The following is a 17,525-nucleotide window of genomic DNA, read 5'->3' on the forward strand; positions in this document are numbered from 1 at the left end:
CAGATGCATTTTCAACATCAATTTTATTTTCTGAGCTCAAGTTGGCATTCAATGAGTCAAACTTTTGTATGGTTTCGGTTCTCAGTTTTAGTTTATCATTTTCATCCAAAAGATTTTTCAGCATGTCCTTATGGTCCTTGGACTTTATGAAAGATTCGATTTTGTCTAGTCCATACATATAAGTCGGATTTACATCCTCAGACGAAACTACACTTTCGCAATTATATGCTTCAGCGTCGATTTCACCCTCCTTAAACTCAAGGAAGGCTAAAATCATGCGATGAATTTTCTGCCCTATTTCACAGTTTAAATGAAGTTGAGTGATATTAGTGTAAAGATGCTTAGCAATTAAACAAAAGACATTTCTCTGTTTTAAAAGTTTCAAATTGTCTCTTTGTAAATAAATGTTTTCATCCTTGGATTTGATTAACTCCGACTCCTTCAGCTCAATCCACATCCTCCGTTCCTCACTCTTTGAAGACACCCTGCTTATTTGGTCAGTTAGGTTAGAATTGGTGACCCGTGTTTGAGTTAAACTGCTGTCTAGATGAGAGATTCTTAAATTAACATTTTTTAATTCTTTTTCATATGAACTTTGTGGGACTTTGAATGAAACAAAAACTGATTGTACCTTCTTGATTAATTCATCAAGCTCGTTAAACTGCACGCTGAGAGGTTTTGTTGTGAAGCACAAGTCCTCTCGCTCCTTTGTGTCTTCATTCCCACCGTCTGTGTTGTATCCCCTCATTTGAGATACATCCGACACCATCAAACACTTTCCACCGCTACCTTCATCTTTCGCCACATAAGCCTTTCCATGAGATGGCTTCCTTACTTCATCATCCTCAGAATCGGTTGACCAGACCTCCACGCCACCGAACTCATCATCTGCTACCGAACCCTGCACAATTAAAGCATTCATTGAAGGGTTAGTGACAGCTTTCTTTTTCTTTATCTCTTCCAGATTTTTCATTAACACAGCTTCTTCATCTTTCTCCTCATCCTTTTCTGCTATTTTCTTAAGGACACAATCTTTGGCATAGTGGTTCTTTCCTCCACAATAGTAGCAGTTCACACCCGAATCTCCTTCAGCTTTCAGTTCCTTCTTTGGTTCTTCTGCTTTTGGTTCTTCCCTGACCTTTTCAGAACTATAACTTCCCTGCCAATTTCGGTTCTTATTGGTAGGAAACCTTTTCTTGATGAATCTCTTCGGGTTTGACACCATCATTGCATAGTCTTCAGAGGTAAGGTCATAGTCCTCTAAGTTGAAGTCTTCATCTTCCATCACACCTTTGTTTTTGGACAGAAGGGCCAATGATCCCAAGCTTGAAACTACATTTTTCTCCTGCAAGACAATCTTTTCTTGGGATTTCAAAATCCCTACCAGCTTTGCCAATGAGTAAGATTTGAATTGCTCATGTGCTTTAACGGTGGAAACAACTGCTCTCCACTCAGATCTAAGACCGTTTAAAAACGTAACCTTTTGTTCAATCAACTTCCTTTCAACATCATGTTTAATCATCTTACTAAGAAGATGATTGAAGGGATCGAACGTTTGAGTTACAGTTTCTTCAGGACTCTGCTTGAATTCACCAAACTCGGACAAAAGTAAGGTTTGAATGGAATGCTCGAGATCTTCGTATGTGGAATATAACTCTCGCAGCCTATCCCATATCTCTTTAGCAGTGCTGCATGAACTCACTAGCCTGAAAGTATCAGATTGAAGAGCGAATATGATTAGTCTCAATGCTTTAATATTGCACTGAAATTTATCTTTTTTGTCTTGTGAAACATCTTTTACGTCTTTCAACAGATCATTATACTCTTTCTGAGTTTTAATGATTCTTGATGTTGCTGAATGAGCCAATGGTCCAGACACGATTGCCTCCTAAATAAGATATCCGTTGTCCTCAGATCCAATGACATAATCTTCAAAGTGATGTGCCCAGACTTCGTAATCCTGGGTGTAAAGGATGGGAATCCTCGTCGTTGATCCAATGTTGTTTGAGATGTTGATGGGATTTGATTGTGACTCGTCCATGCTAGATCGAATAACCTGTTTAAAAGATCAGACTTGTAATATATTAAGTTAGGGCAAAACGAATAAATGCTGAGTTACGTCAATTATGGGATGACGGCTCAATAAATATTAGTTAATGCGGAATAACCCTAATCGCAACCTTTTTCACAGAAAAGATGTGTATGAATTACACAGCCTCCTGCTCTGATACCAATTGATAAGTTATAAAACAAACTTGAAGATCGATTAGATCTATGAAACAGGTATTACGATGAACTCAAAACAATAAATAAAACAAGAGTGGACCAAAATATGTCGAATGATTAGATCAAAGAATCCTCAGCAGAGCTCGACTAAGAACTTCCGCTGTAGAGGATTTAGGGTTACAAGAACGATAATAATAAACTTCTGAATAATACTCTGATCGTTCTATTCTATCTTTTTTCTAAGATGCATGCAAGCACCTATATTTATATTCAACCCTACTAAACTCACGGATGGACAGGCCCATACCAGAGATACAAAAATGGACTAGCTAACGAGCCCAATAGACGCAACACTTAAAACAAAACACGACCCAACAAAAAGTCAAATGGGAAATTCTAATCAATTCCATCTTTTCGACAAAACAACACATGTTTTTTCGACAACCCAAAATTAGGTTTTTATAACAATCAAAACTCAGGCTTTCATAACAACCGAAACCAAAGTTTCCAAAATAGTGAATTTCAAAACAACTTCAACCCAAGATTCAAAACAATTAGTCAAACTTTTAGAACCATTATAGTGGTTTTCAGAATTCAGATTTTAATAATCAAAACAATGGCTTTCATAACAAGCAATTTTCTGGTTTTAACATTCATAATCGACAAAATTGTTTTCAACCCAAAATAATAACGAAATCCAAACCATTGCCAAATAAACTGAGATAGATACAATTCAAAAGAAAAAAGAAAATATTGATGAAGAAAATGTGATCATTTCCCACCATTGCAAAGGAACCAATCACTATGCCAAGGAATATCGGGCCAATAAAAAGACGAAAGTTAACGATTCAACTTATTAAAAAGAACTGCATAAGTTAAGAAGTTGGAGAAGAAATCAAAGAAAAAGGCTTTGAGGACCCATCATGAATATGAAGATGAGCATTGGCCAACATTTGATGATAATGAAGTGAACAGTAAACTTGTGTAGTTCAACGTCTTCTTTATAGCTAATGCAACTCCTTTAATGACTTCTTATGTCAATGATCGGTTATGGTCTATGATTAAAGAATTAGGTTTACTTACTACTCTATTTGAAATCCACATGACTAAGATTGAGAATAGCTAAAAAAAAGTTGTCACACATAATTTCATGAGACAACGGTCAACATTAATATTTGTAGGTTTGAATGTCAAACCTTGCAACTCATATGTGGAGAAGTAAGCAGAAAGATTACCAAATTAGAAAGACACATTAAATAAAAATTGGAAGATTATACTCATGTATTGGAACAATTGAATGTAACCTTAACCAAGAAAAAGGAATGTGAAAAAGAATCATTCAATCATCCCTTCTGAAATAAAGATGTTTTAGAAATAGAAAGCTTTCAGTAGAAACAAAACATTTAATATTTAACTGAAAAAAAAACAAAGATATTCAAGATTTAACTGAAAAAAGAAAAAACGATTTTTTTACACTAACTATCAAACCATAGGACCCGATAGACTTGTAAAATCATTTGAAAGAAAAAGTTGAACCAAATGACATGATGAAATGTGAAAACAATGATGAAACTCAAATGGATATTTTCACTGCTCAAAGTAAGGAACAATCAGATGATGAAATCGTTATCAACTTTACCCCCAAATGATACTACTTTTAGTGTTTCACAAAAGTCACTAAAGTGTGTTGTGAATTCTGAATCAGACACATTAATTGGGGAATGTAAAAATAACAAAGTATAATAAAACAACCAAGTTAGAAAACTTCATGAATGGAGAAAACTCCACATTTGAGGATGGTAGCACTTCTTCTCTACTTTTTTTTTTTTTTTGCTATAATGAGTTCTTCAATTTTTGGACAAAACAGCATGGGAAAAAAGCACTCGAAGAAAAAAAAACAAGCAATTAACCCATTCAAATAACTTAAACCCAATCAGTCAAACCTAAAGGAATAAAAACAATTCCAAAGGAAATAATTCTTTAAAATTTGATTTTTTTTTCTAATAAAAAGAAATCACTTCTTTTTACCAAAAAAATGTTAGAATTTCGGGGTAATAAAGGCACTTGGATATTCTGAAAATTGTGATTTTAGTCATTTCACTATCAAATCAAACTATTTGGGTGTACTCCCTAATCATTAATTGGATAAGACTCAGAAGAGATTCAGAATAGAGAATGAAATGTATGAATTTCGTTAGTACCAAAACACTGACCAAAATTAGCTAAATACCTCCTTTTTCTGAAAACTGTCAAAACTATCATAAAGCAATTTGGCACCAGTCAAAAACTGTCATAAATCCGAGTTTTTTTATAAGGATTAATACCAAGCCAAAAAAACGTGTCAAATATTCTAAATTTGGATTTTTGATGCATTTTTAATACAACAATATAACCCAAATATTCCACCCCAGCCAAAAAAAAACAGGTCAAATATTCAACCCTAGTCAGGGGCTCAGCCCCTTGGACCCCGCCAGGGGTTGCCGCCCCCTAGAACCTGCTCCAAGGGGCGCTGCCCCTGGACCCCCGTTCGTTCAGGGGCTTTGCCCCTAAATGACAGTCTACTTTTAATCTTGAATAAACTTAAACAAATATGCACTCCGCACATTCCTTACTTGTTTAATATTCATCAATACTAATTTTGGTCAACAAGTCAACCCATTACACTTAAATACAATTAGTGAAACAAATCACTAACAAAAAAGAATCTCAAAAACACCACAAAAAAAGTAGTTGTTACACATGAAAATGATAACACCAAAGAATTTTTGAAAAGGCATGATATTATGCCATTAAATTAGAAAATGGGACCAAAGCCAAAATAGTTTCAAAAACCATTTGAAAACTGATTTCAAAACATCACTTTTAGCCAGTCAAGAAACTTTATCATTTTCAACCACATTTTTAAAACCACAATCAGTTTCCAAATCATTATCCTAATCAAATCCAAGGATTTTATGATGAAAAAATCTTTCAAATGCCATCTTATCACAAAGTTCCATAGTAACATCCTAAAATCACAATAATTTTTTTCATTTTTAACTAAAGAGGAATCATTGTTTTCAATCAAACCCAAGTCATAAGAACCCAAGATCAAGTATAAATGTACCAAAATCAATGTATCATAACATCTCCAAAATATTTCACCAAAGGATGTCTACGATCACGTCTCTGCTTTCTCCTGATCATCTGAAATACCTGAAACATAAAACTTAAACTGTAAGCCAAGGCTTAGTGAGTTCCACCAAATTACCACACACAACAATACAGATAAAAACATGCATACATGATCCTTCAGCCTGACTGGACCGCCTCTCAGGGTCTACAGCCTATCTGGACAACTCTTTGGGCCTTCGTCCTAACTAGAACGATTTGCAGGCCATCAGTCTATCCGAACAGCCCCGGGTATCTTGGCCTTCAGCAAAAAGCAGGATCGCCTCAAACCAACACACCATAACATGTCGACATATATAATAACAATCAATAACCAGCAACACAGGTAATCATACATATCTACCAATCTAAATCATACTCAGTGAACACAGGTAATCATACACATCTACCAATCTAACACATACTCAGCATAACATCAATCCAATATACAAGGATACATATTCTAGTACGTCGGCATTGGTGTCTTCGACCCACAAGTACAGTGAGGAAAAATCGTCTTAAAATCTGAAAGGATAGTTAAACAGATTACAGCTCCAACACTTGACTCTAAATGTTACCTATACAATAAACAATGACCTAGTCTCAAAATACCCAAAATACCCTAGGTTAAACTTGGTCAAATTGAAGGTTAAAAAGTCGAATATTCCTTTCTGGGTTGTGTACACCCTGCATACTCTCCTCTACGCCCAACGTAAAGGGTGCCCTTCCAAACCACGAGTTCGAACCCCAGTACACATAGCGTACCTCCAAGTACGCCTAACATACTATAGCTAAATCCCAACTTTTCCATTAATTTCTTATTTCATGAAGCCAAAGCACTAAACTTCGGATCTAGGTTAAAAGGGACATCCTAATGGATAAAGTCTCTAACTTTATCCATTTGCATGCATACAAGAGGGTAAAAACTCAAAACTTTGGTCTGATGCTGCGAATAACTCAGGGTAGTGCTCTCGCATCTCTACCTCGGATAGGATCCCTTCCGATGTTGCCACTGAACTTTTACCAATGGAACCACCTTGTAGCGCATGGCCTTCGTCTTCCTATTTAATATTGCCACTGACCTCTCAACATAGTTCAGGTGATCATCGAACTGAATATCATTTAAAGGAACCACTGTTGAATCATCAGCTACACACTTCCATGGTTGAGAAACATGAAAGGTGTTGTGAATCTGATTGAGCTCCTCAGGAAGATCTAATCAATAGGCTACCCTACCAACCCTGTAAATCACTCAAAACGGCCCAATATATTGGGGCCCCAACTTTCCTCTCTTCCTGAAGCGTATTACACCCTTCCAGGGTAATACCTTCAGTAAAACCATATCGTCGACCTAGAACTTCAACTCAGATTGACGTCTGTCAGCATAACTTTTTTGGCGACTCTAAGATGTCTGCAACCTCTATCTAATCTGCTGATCTGTCGTCTGGAGAGCTACCTCAGTCTTTCCTATGACCTTGTGACCGACCTCTCCCTAACAGAATGGGGTACGACACTTCCTCCCATAGAGAAGCTCAAATGGTGGCGCACCGATATTGGAGTGATAGTTTTTGTTGTAAGAAAACTCATCCAGGAAAAGGTAAGAGTCCCAACTCCCACCAAAATCAATCACACATGCTCGCAACATATCCTCGAGTGTCTGGATGGTCCTCTCGCTCTGGCATCCGGTCTGCGGATCATAAGCAATGCTAAAGTGCAACCACATACTCAGTTCCTCATGAAATCTCTACCAAAATCGAGAAGTGAACCGAACATCTCTATCAGATACAATGGAAACTGAAACACCATGTCGAGTGGCAATCTCGTGTATATAAACATCAGCCAATTTCTCAGTCGAGGAGCTCTCCCCCTTCATACACGACCACCAGTAACTAAGTCGCAAATATGATAAGAAAAAAACTTATAAGATCTATTAGATCCAAACAGATAGAGAAATCAAACACCAACAATGAAGAAAAAAGTTGTGCTGGATAATTAAAAGCATTGTCTTAGAAGAGCTCGATTAAGAACTGCTACGGTAAAGGCAGAGTGGGGTTACAAGATCCTTAACAAAAAACGGTGCATGCATACACTATATATACTATAACCCTAGCCATTAATATCGGGTGGACATGCCCAGCCGTCACAAAAGATTAAATAAAACAATTCAATACAATTATTGACACAACTCTAAATAATCCCAACAATCTCCCCCTTTGTGTCAATAAGGAAGGCATATTCTTCATTGTTGTTGACATTTTTTCACTTTAAACAACTTTGGCATTATTCCCAACAAAGACTTGCAAACCATGACATACCAGTTGATCATGTCTGAATAACACTTCTTGTCCGCAACACTATTTGCTTTATTCTGACTTACAAAATCCATGATGTATTCAAGATAGGAGGAGGAGTACAGATGCTTGTCTAGAAAGTAGAAGCAGGTTATGTACAAGTTCGCATCTGGCCTCTCTCTTATCTGAAACGTGACACTCCAGTCCTTCTTTCTTATCCTACCCAACTTCATCTTATCAAGGTCCTTCGGAGGCTCTTTGGGTTGGACAGTGGATTTCTTCTGCAGAACAACGACAATCTCCACATCCATCATCGCAATCTCATGGATGTAGCAAACCAACATTCGTTTAAGATGTCCAATGATAGGCTCGAACTTCTGTTGATCCTTCATCAGTAGAAATAGTAGAGAAATCCAATCACATAGGTTGAGGCAGGGCAGATCTGCGAGAGTAAATTCATGAGTTGAACTCACAGCCCCACGAGCAACCTTGAAACAAGCATTGACAAAGCTCTCAGTTTCAATTAGTCCAAACACCTTAACCGTTGTAATCGTCCTTGAGCTCCACGTTTCATATTGCTGACGCATGTACTTCAAATAAAATGAACATAGAGCCTGATCAGCACCTTTATCATCCGGAGAAGTGTTCGCAATCAGGTCAAAGTTGCGAGAGAGAAAAGCCTTAGAAGTAATAGGAAAAAACAAAATGTAGGTCAGAGGAGTTCTCCAAGTTGAATGACCCAACCGGCTTTAGCCAGTAAACGTTCGGATTTTCAATGGCTTCTTTCAAAATTCGCTCAAGTGTCCACAGAGGAAAGATAGTTTTATGAGCTTTCAATGTGTCCTCTACTTCACAAGCAAGCCTTGCTTTCTCTTCATCTTCTCTGACTATATGATTATTTTCATCAATTTCAGCTTCACGAGCCTTCCTTCGTTTCAATTCATGCTCATCAGTTTCTTCCTCTTCATTGTCATCGATAATCTTCTCTTTGGCTCTCGAACTCGAAGCTGCATTAACCTTCATTTCGTTTATTTTGGGCTTTTGTTCTTGATAATCGTCACCACCAACTGGTTTCTTAACACTTTTGGTTGTCACCTTCTTTGCCTCTTTCTTTGCTTCTCCCCCTTGTTTTGGAATGGAAGATTTTGAAACACCCTGAATCCTGTCTAGCATGGAGAAGATAGGCTGTAATTTCTCTGCGAGATGTTGATGAACAAAAACAGTAAGGAGAGAGTTGTGAGTCTCTATCAGATTGTGCAACTCAGCATTCAAATCAGCAACACAACTGCAAATGACAACGTTCTCAGATTTGAGATCAACAATATGTTTGTTGGCATTAGTTAACTTCACTGTAAGAACCTTCACATGCTCAGTTTTCACTGCAAGCTCATCCATGATCTTGTTTTCATGAGCTTGATCAACCTGAAGCTTTTCGATTTTTGAATAGATGGAAGTGTAAAACTAGGCATTATCTGACTGTATGGCGGTGTGAACCTTCTCAAGTGCATCCTTTTCAGAGTGAAGAGAAGTCCCAAGATTGGAAATCACTTGATTTGATTTCGCAGTGTTTGACTCAAAGGATGTCTAAAATGTACCCATAAAGGCTTGAGCATCATAAATTAGTTTTGCAACTTTTTTGATCGTTTCCTTATAAGTCTGTGCAGAATCAGCAACACCTTTGTTGGTAAGAGCAAGGTTGGAAACATGCTCCTTCGCAAGCGTTTCCAAGAAGGCTTTGACAGAGGCCTGGGAGTATTCATCGCTTGACGAGGCTTTGGATGACTCAATTAAGGAATCCAGCTTGGAGTTCAGTTCCTTGAACTGCTTTGCAGTCATGGGAGCATCGTCTTCATCAATTTCTGGTTGGACATTGAAAGGGCTAAAATGAAAATCTTCAAATGTGTCCCGGTCATCACCAAATACAGTGTCTGGATCATCTTGACGTAGTGGTGAGATGGGAGTGGATTCTGGACCAACAGAGAAACCAGAAGCCCTTACCCCCATATCAGATACGTTGGTACTGACTGGTGCAACAATTGTGGTTGTTTTTGTGGTTGTTGTGGAGTCCGTGAACAGTAGAGTCGATGAGGGAATTGTAGATTGAGGTTGCGAAACACCCAGAGAAACATTTGGGTAGGGTGCAATTGAGATTGATGTTGTTGTTGCAGTGGGTGATGGTGGAGAAAAATATTGAAAGAAATCATCGGAAATAGGAATTGAAGTTGGCATAGTGAAGGTCACCTCAAGATTTGTAGTTGTAGCCTCTTAAATCATAGGATGCGAAGTCGCAGTTGTATGATGTTCGTATTGGACTCGCTCTAGACTGTGAATGTCCGAGATGGTGTTGGACTGCAAATCCTTCTCAACACTTGGAGTGGGAGTCCTTGGCCTACGAGTAACTTGATTAACTTTCTTCTTCTTTGGAGTCTGAACGGGTTCGGAGGGTCCAACCTTCATCTTTCACTTGCCCTCGTTCTTAGGTTTATCAACCTCCGCTAGAACCAGTCGCATTTCAGAGGTCATTAGACAAGGACCAAAAGTCGCTAGACTGCAGTAGGCTCGAATAACATCACTCGCAGCTGGGACGTTACAAACCATTGTCTCTGGGATTTATCTGATGAAGGAAAATCATGAAGTATCTGACAAGATGATGTTCGTGGTGTGGAAAATCTGAATGTTAGCCATGCTAGAACCCTTTATCACTGGAATGCTGAGGCGATCGATGGCCCTCTGAAAAACGATTGTCCAGAATCGTGCATAGGAGATCTCATTGTGACGTGTTGAAGAAAGTGTACTCTGGACAAGTTGACCCCAAAGCATTATCCCGTAGTCGAAATTAATTCCAGAGTAAACACCAAACATGATTGTCATGAACAACTTACTAGCACAGTCGGATCCTATTACCCTTTCAGAAAAGCTTTTGAAAATAAGCGTAAACAACCCATTCTACACTAGCAGCAAGTTATGCTTCTTGAATTCGGAGATAATGGCAAGGTTTTAATGATATCCCATATTGTAGAACATCTTCCGAATTGCAGAGTTGGAGATGGATTTTGGATCAACTAAGTCACGACCTTGAGGAAGCCCCAGCAGGCTATAGAACCTGGACTTAGAGATGTGGGTTTTCTGGTTATCGATTTCAAAGGTAATCTTCTCTTCCTCCTTTAGATAGCTAGCAATCGAGTACGCCTTGGATAGATGAACCAAGGGTACGTTCTCAGTTTTTTTCAACGCAATAACCAATGGATAATAGCGCAAACACTCAATTAGAGGTTGGAGAAAGGCGTCGTACTTAGATGGCTCAAGTTCAAGGATGAGATTTTGGTTACCCTTGATGTTGAACAGTGTTGATTGTGCCATTTGTTCGGTGATTTAAGGGGTTTCAGATAAGGCAACCATTGTTGCTTGGTGAAGAAGAAGATGAACAGTAAAGATAGAAATCGTCGGGAGAATTTCGAGTGCTTTTTGAAAGTGGCAAATAAATAATGAAGTGTCGAAATCTTTATATACCTTTTGATAAGTGAGAGAAATCTGGCGGTTGGTTATATCAAGTCACTGAAAAGTCACCTAAAAAGATGTGAGTGACAGTTGTGATGTCAGATGGTGTGTGTCAGGCGGCGTGACATCAGGCGTCGTTTCAAACTTCATGCGCCTAAATTCAAATCTAATCCATTAAATATCGTCTTTTCGGTTGCTAACATTCGTAGTTTCTTACTTTCGCAATTGATCACCATTTAATGTACTCTGAACCTAAAAGTAACCATTAGGACAATGAACCAAATGTTTTAAAATCACTAGGATCTTCATGCAAGAGTGTACCAAAGATAAAGAAATAAAATAAGTTTTTTAAGGGATTCTAGTGATTTCATTAAATACATAAAGCAGATGGATCCTGGGTAACGATCTCTTCCTTCGCAGTCAAGAGAGAATTTTAAAGTGCTTGTGTAGTCCCGTTGAATTACGATCATCTGTTTGTGGAGAAACAGTGAAAGGCTTCTTTTAATAAGGCGAAAGGGGTGGCTTCTTCTTCAACTAAGTCTGAAACTCAATATAAGTCCAAACGTTTGTATGAAGTACTTGTCTGACCAATGTAGCCATAAGAACAAGTATGCTTTGGAAAATTTTTGAGTGGTTGGATAATATAGAAATCTCAAGAAAAATAAAAATTTGATCTTATGTGAAGAAAAGTCTAAGGTCTAGAATATTTCATTAAGATCTCGCAAAAATAAAAAAAGATTTCAAGGTACGAACCACGAAAGTGGAGTTTCGCTAATTCCATGGTGATTAGTCTAGAACATTTAAATTGTTCGCCGTCAATTCGTAAATATGATCATAAACACAGAAATTGTGCAACCATAAACCTCAGTGGTACTTTCTGAGAGTCTCAAGGGTTACGAGTGTGGAAACGAATGTGATCGAGAAATATTAGAGATGGTTCCGAAGAGAAATGTACCTCTGCTATACGAAAGTGAAAAAATAGTCAACTCTTAACTCAATGTGAGAAGAGTAAGGTAGCTCAATGACTTGTGTAAATATCAGTCTGATTGGGAAGAAATGATTGGTATTATCAATTCATTATGACTTCAAACATAGAGTCACTACTAGAAAAACAGGCTTTTACGACGCGCAATTTATGATACGCATTGATTTATGATACGCAAAAGTGGGTAACCTAAAAATAATGTCAACTTTTTAAAAATTTTAAGGATTTCAGACGCGCATTTTTGCGTACCCTAAAATTAGTGTCAAAAAAAACAAGGAGGGCGCTTATTATAAAATGTGCGTCATCTAGACATGTCGTTTTATATTTTTTAATGAAACGCGGGTTGTTTAGTTGTTAGCGGGAAAAGAAAACCCAAAAATTAGAAAAGCCCGCTTTCCCTTCCCTCTTTCCCTCTTTTCCCTAAGCACTTTTTGACGCATCGTTCTTTATCCCCACAATCGACGATACATCTTTCCCCTCCCCACATCGACCGCCAACTACTCCCCTCGCACTCCGGCCACCGCTATGTGCTCTTTCATCGTCGTCGACCCTCCGCCATCGTTAACGTCGAGACGAGCAGTGGTAGAGAAGATGTCAGAGAGTCCTCTAGTGCCAGGGTTCTCACTGGCGGCTTATCCGGAGATAATGAGAGCAGCGTAGCAAACCAAATTTCAGGGGCAAATTTTTCAATCCGATTTTAGGGTTTATTCCCACTCATCATTCCATCGCATCCTCTTTCAATTTCTTAGTGTAATATCTCTCACAACACAAAGATAACGATGCATGAACTGAAACGCTGACTTCTTCATCGTGGAAGTACTCCGTCTTCATTCTGCTATGGTACGTCGGTAATCCGTCACCTTCCAAGCAAGATTTCGCATTCTCCATTCAAAGTCGGTGCTAGGGTGAGCTCGATGGAGCTGCTTCTTCGTAATCCCACTGACACCCACTTCATCTGTTAAGGTTCCTTCTTCGCCGACCTTATCTGATTCTCCGTAATCCCTCCAACACTCCTCGACATCTACGATGGTTAGTACTTCTCGACTCGGTCCTGGTCTTATTCTTTGCTAGTATGCTTCTTTTCTTCCCCTATTTACTATTAGGATATATTTGATTTGTGGTCAATGTTCTTATTGATCAAAATTGTTTGTCTCAAAGAATTGATCAAAGTTTTGAAAAAGAAAATGATTCCAGTCAGCAATAGAGATGATATAAAAGGTAAATTTCTTTTCATTTTAGTGTTTTCTTCCATGAGATTCTCTAAACTCTAAAGATTCTTTTCTTCCTGTTCACAGCCATAACTTCCATCTCTACTGGAAATAATGAATTTATTGGAAATTAATTGTTGAAGCCATTGATAAAATCGGTCATGATGGAATAATTTCTATTGAATCTTCTTCATCAAGTGAAACTTTTGTGATTGTTGAAGAAGGAATGAAGGTATCAAGTGAAATACATCTTGTGATATTTTATTCATACATTCTTTTTATCTTTTTCATTTTCATATTTTAATGTCTATTCAGGAATACTTTCCCTACAGATCGACAAAGGATACATGTCTCCTCATTTTGTCACAAATCAGAACAATTTTTCTGTGGAATTTGAAAATGCTAAAGTCCTGATAACATATCAAAAGATATCATCTGTGAAAGAAATTGTCCCATTGCTAGAAAAGTGTACTCAATTAAGTGTCCCTTTGCTCATTTTTGCTGAAGATATCTCAATCTCAGTTCTTGAAACCCTAATTGTTAACAAAAATCAAGGTTTACTTAGGGTTGCTATTGTGAAATGTCCTGGTGTTGGGGAAAGAAAGAAAGCTTTACTTCAAGATATTGCCCTCATGACAGGTAATTCTGTAACAATTTAAATATTTCATATATTACATTTTGAAGACTTATTTTATGCCACCTTTCTGCTGACATTTATCATGTTAAAATAGGAGCTGATTTTTTATCTGGAGATTTGGGTTTACACAACTGTTGTAGCTGATCCATCCATGAAAGCTGAAATCAAAGCAAGAATTTCACAAATAAAGAAAGATCTTTCTGAAACAGATAGTTCTTATCTTTCCAAAAAGCTCAGTGAACGAATTGCAAAACTCTCTGGTGGTGTTGCCACTATCAAGGTCAGTTTATTTATTAATTATGACTAAAATACTGTATATATAATGAATTGAAAGAATTTTGGTTATCGGTAGGGGCTCACACTGAGATGGAATTAGAAGACCGAAAGCTAAGAATTGAGGATGCAAAAAATGCCACGTATGTAGCCATGGATGAGGGTATTGTGCCTGGTGGTGGGGCCACTTATATTCATCTTCTTGAGGAAATTCCATCCATTAAAAAGTTAATGGAAGATCCAGATGAAGAAAGTGGTGTCAACATCATAGCATCTGTATGTTTCTGTTTCCTATGTTCTTTCTACATTAAGTCAAAAAGTCAAAAAGAAAACTGATATAGCTTACTAGATTAAGTTACTTACTAATCATGTATTACAGGGACCAAAATTAGACATATGCCCAACTGTTCACTCTCCCCTTTTAAATAACTATAGGAAATTAGACTAATTTAAATATTTTAAAATCATCACAGGCTTATATTTTGTTGTTGACCACCCTTTTTTCAAAATCATCCTGCATTTTCACCTTCAACCTCAATAATTTGTGATAGGTCTGGTTTTATAAAAGGAAGATGCAACATGTTTCATTTATTAAGTGAGGTTTTTTGGCTTAACCCATTAAGTGATTATGCATAGATTAATTAAAAAAGAAAGAGACATATATAGCTATCCATATTAAGTGCTTAACTCATTAACTCAAAAAGAAACACCACCTCAATCTGGTTTAATGTGGTATCTAGGTATGTTGGAATGCTCTTTGTGAAGAGTAGTGGAAAGCCAATGGAGATGCTGGGAAAGCTAAATGGGCTCACAGGCTTTGCTCCCAATGAAGAAATAAAATTGTTTGAGGTCAGCCTTTTAGTCTATTGTATTACTTATAATGCTATATATATATATATATATATATATATATATATATATATATATATATATATATATATTGTTTCCTAAATTACCCTTGTCATTCAGGAAATCAAATTCGAACCTAATGTCATGTGTGAACACATTGATAAGAAGCTAACATTTCGAGCTAGTCAGGTAAATTTTCAAGTTTTTTCATTTTTTTCATATATTTATGACAATTTCTTGATTTAATTTAATCAATACATTTTTGGTTTTATAGCTTGAAGATGGGGAAAATATGGCGATAATAGAAGCTGTGCTTTTCACTTAAGGGCTGTTTACAAGGGCTATATTGATAAGAATGTTTGGGTTGGTCTCAAATCTCTGCCTGTTGTTGTTAAGGTTCTCAACAAGGAGGGTCTTCAAGGCCACAGAGAATGGCTTGTAAGCTCCTCTAGTTCTTTGTCCTTGCAACTAGACTGAAGTTAATTTCCTTGGTAAGCTCAGACATCCCAATTTGGTGAAATTGATTGGGTATTGCTGTGAAGATGACCACATAATGCTTGTTTATGTGAGAGAAGGCGTTTTCAACAGTGGGGACACCGGACTATATTGCCCCTGATCTGAAGCGTTGTTGAAGAAAGGACATGGGATGGATTGTGTACAGCCTGGTGGTGTTAATTGGATTTTTGAACTTGAGGAACTTCTTGATGCTGCACAATCTGGTTAGTGTTCTATCTAATCTTTTAGGCTGTTCCTTATTTACTAATAATCTGATGGAAATTGCAGATGAAAATGCTGGTACTTCATCAAAGTCCAATGAGGAATCTAAGGATGTTATCTCTTTTTTGGAGGTTGATATTATCACGCCAACACATAATTTATTAGCAAGAAAGTTGACTTGCGAGATATTACCAGGGAAAAGCCTTCTTCTTACCGGTTAGTGTTATAGTCAGAGATAATGATTATAAATACTTGTGAGGATTTAAAAAAATAAAAATATATAAAATGAAGATATAGTTACTGCTACTACGAGTAAATAAGAAATTATTTGGTACAAGAGAATGTAAGTTTCTATGCCATATCAATGTTAAGTTGAAATTAGAAAGTATTGTGTTCATTTCTTAGAGCAAATATATAATTACTCATATATTACTTTATCAGAAAGGATGTTTATGATCTTCATCAAGCTGTGCTAGGTAAATGCTATATTTAACATTAAGATATATTAGAAAATGAGAAATCAGTTAATTTATTTATTTTGATTTGTTGTTCATCAAGTTGGTTGGTATGCATCCTATTCTATGTCCAACACAACAAGGATGATGATGGTGCATTTATATCTTCTTAACCTGTTACCTAATAATTTTTCTCATCTTATTACATCATATTTCTTCATTTTTAACTCCTTAATTTATCAATCTAATCATTATTAACTTCATTCTTGTAAAACCAGGTGTCTATGCTATCTAATGATTGGTTTTCCACTTTTCATGGTGGAAGTGGACATAGGGTTTCTCTTTCACAGTTTGTAACATCTTGTATTCAAGAAATAGCAATGTACTTTCCATAAAAAAATATAAATTATATTCTTTGAAAAATTTGTTAGATTGGTAGTTTTAAAAGTATAATGTCCTAATAAGAATTAATTTTAAAAGTAGAATGAAAATGACAAGTGATTTTGTGTTTTGTTTACAGGGTTGATGAAAGCGAATAACTCTGGAGTTAGAAGAGGAAAAGAAAGCTCAAGCTGAAAGAGATAAGATGCTGCAAATGCAAGTGTTGCATTCTTCATTTCAATTGTTAGTATGAAACAAAGAGTAGATTAGATGAATGCAAATTTATATATTGTAAGAAATAGAATTGTATGACATTAAATTTTATGCAATTTATTGTATTTTTTGTATATGGTATTTTATTTCTATTATGAGACATTAAATGCAAATTTAATTTAAAAATTAATAAATATATAAATATATATTTTTTTTAAACATTTACATTTACGATACGCAAAAATGTGTGTCATCTTCATTTATGACATGGCCTTTCTTGACAGGGGTTTTAATGATATGCATTGCATGTCATTAACACGCGCGTCGTAAGGTTACGACACGCGAATGCGTGTTGTCTTCCTTTATGACAGGGCCTTCCTTGATACACATTGCGTGTCGTAAACGTGCGTCGTAATTGTGCGTCGCCTATAAACGACGCGCAAAAGCGCGTCGTCTCTCTTTATGACAGGGCCTTCCTTGACGCGCATTTGCGCGTCGTCTGAGCCTTTTACGACACGCAATGAGCGTCGTAAAAGGCTGTTTTTCTAGTGGTGAGTCTCAGAGGCTTCGGACTACATGCAACAGCATGCTTTTAGGGACACTTAACTGGTGTAAAGATTTGAAATTCAACAACTTCCCCAT

General features: G+C 36.9%; 1 protein-coding gene across 1 annotated transcript; it reads left to right on the forward strand.

The window, feature by feature from the left end:
- Positions 1–12,765: 12,765 nt before the first annotated feature.
- LOC111892726 (chaperonin 60 subunit alpha 2, chloroplastic) lies at positions 12,766–17,017 on the forward strand. Its single transcript, XM_042897694.2, is given in 10 exon segments — positions 12,766–13,368; positions 13,446–13,487; positions 13,490–13,590; positions 13,691–13,997; positions 14,090–14,120; positions 14,122–15,117; positions 15,238–15,306; positions 15,392–15,836; positions 15,901–16,050; positions 16,810–17,017. Coding segments are annotated over 6 exon segments (756 nt in total). The 5' UTR covers positions 12,766–13,274; the 3' UTR covers positions 14,303–15,117; positions 15,238–15,306; positions 15,392–15,836; positions 15,901–16,050; positions 16,810–17,017.
- The last annotated feature ends 508 nt before the right edge of the window (positions 17,018–17,525 follow it).

This window comes from Lactuca sativa, chromosome 8, assembly GCF_002870075.4.
Source record: "Lactuca sativa cultivar Salinas chromosome 8, Lsat_Salinas_v11, whole genome shotgun sequence".
NCBI lineage: Eukaryota > Viridiplantae > Streptophyta > Magnoliopsida > Asterales > Asteraceae > Lactuca > Lactuca sativa.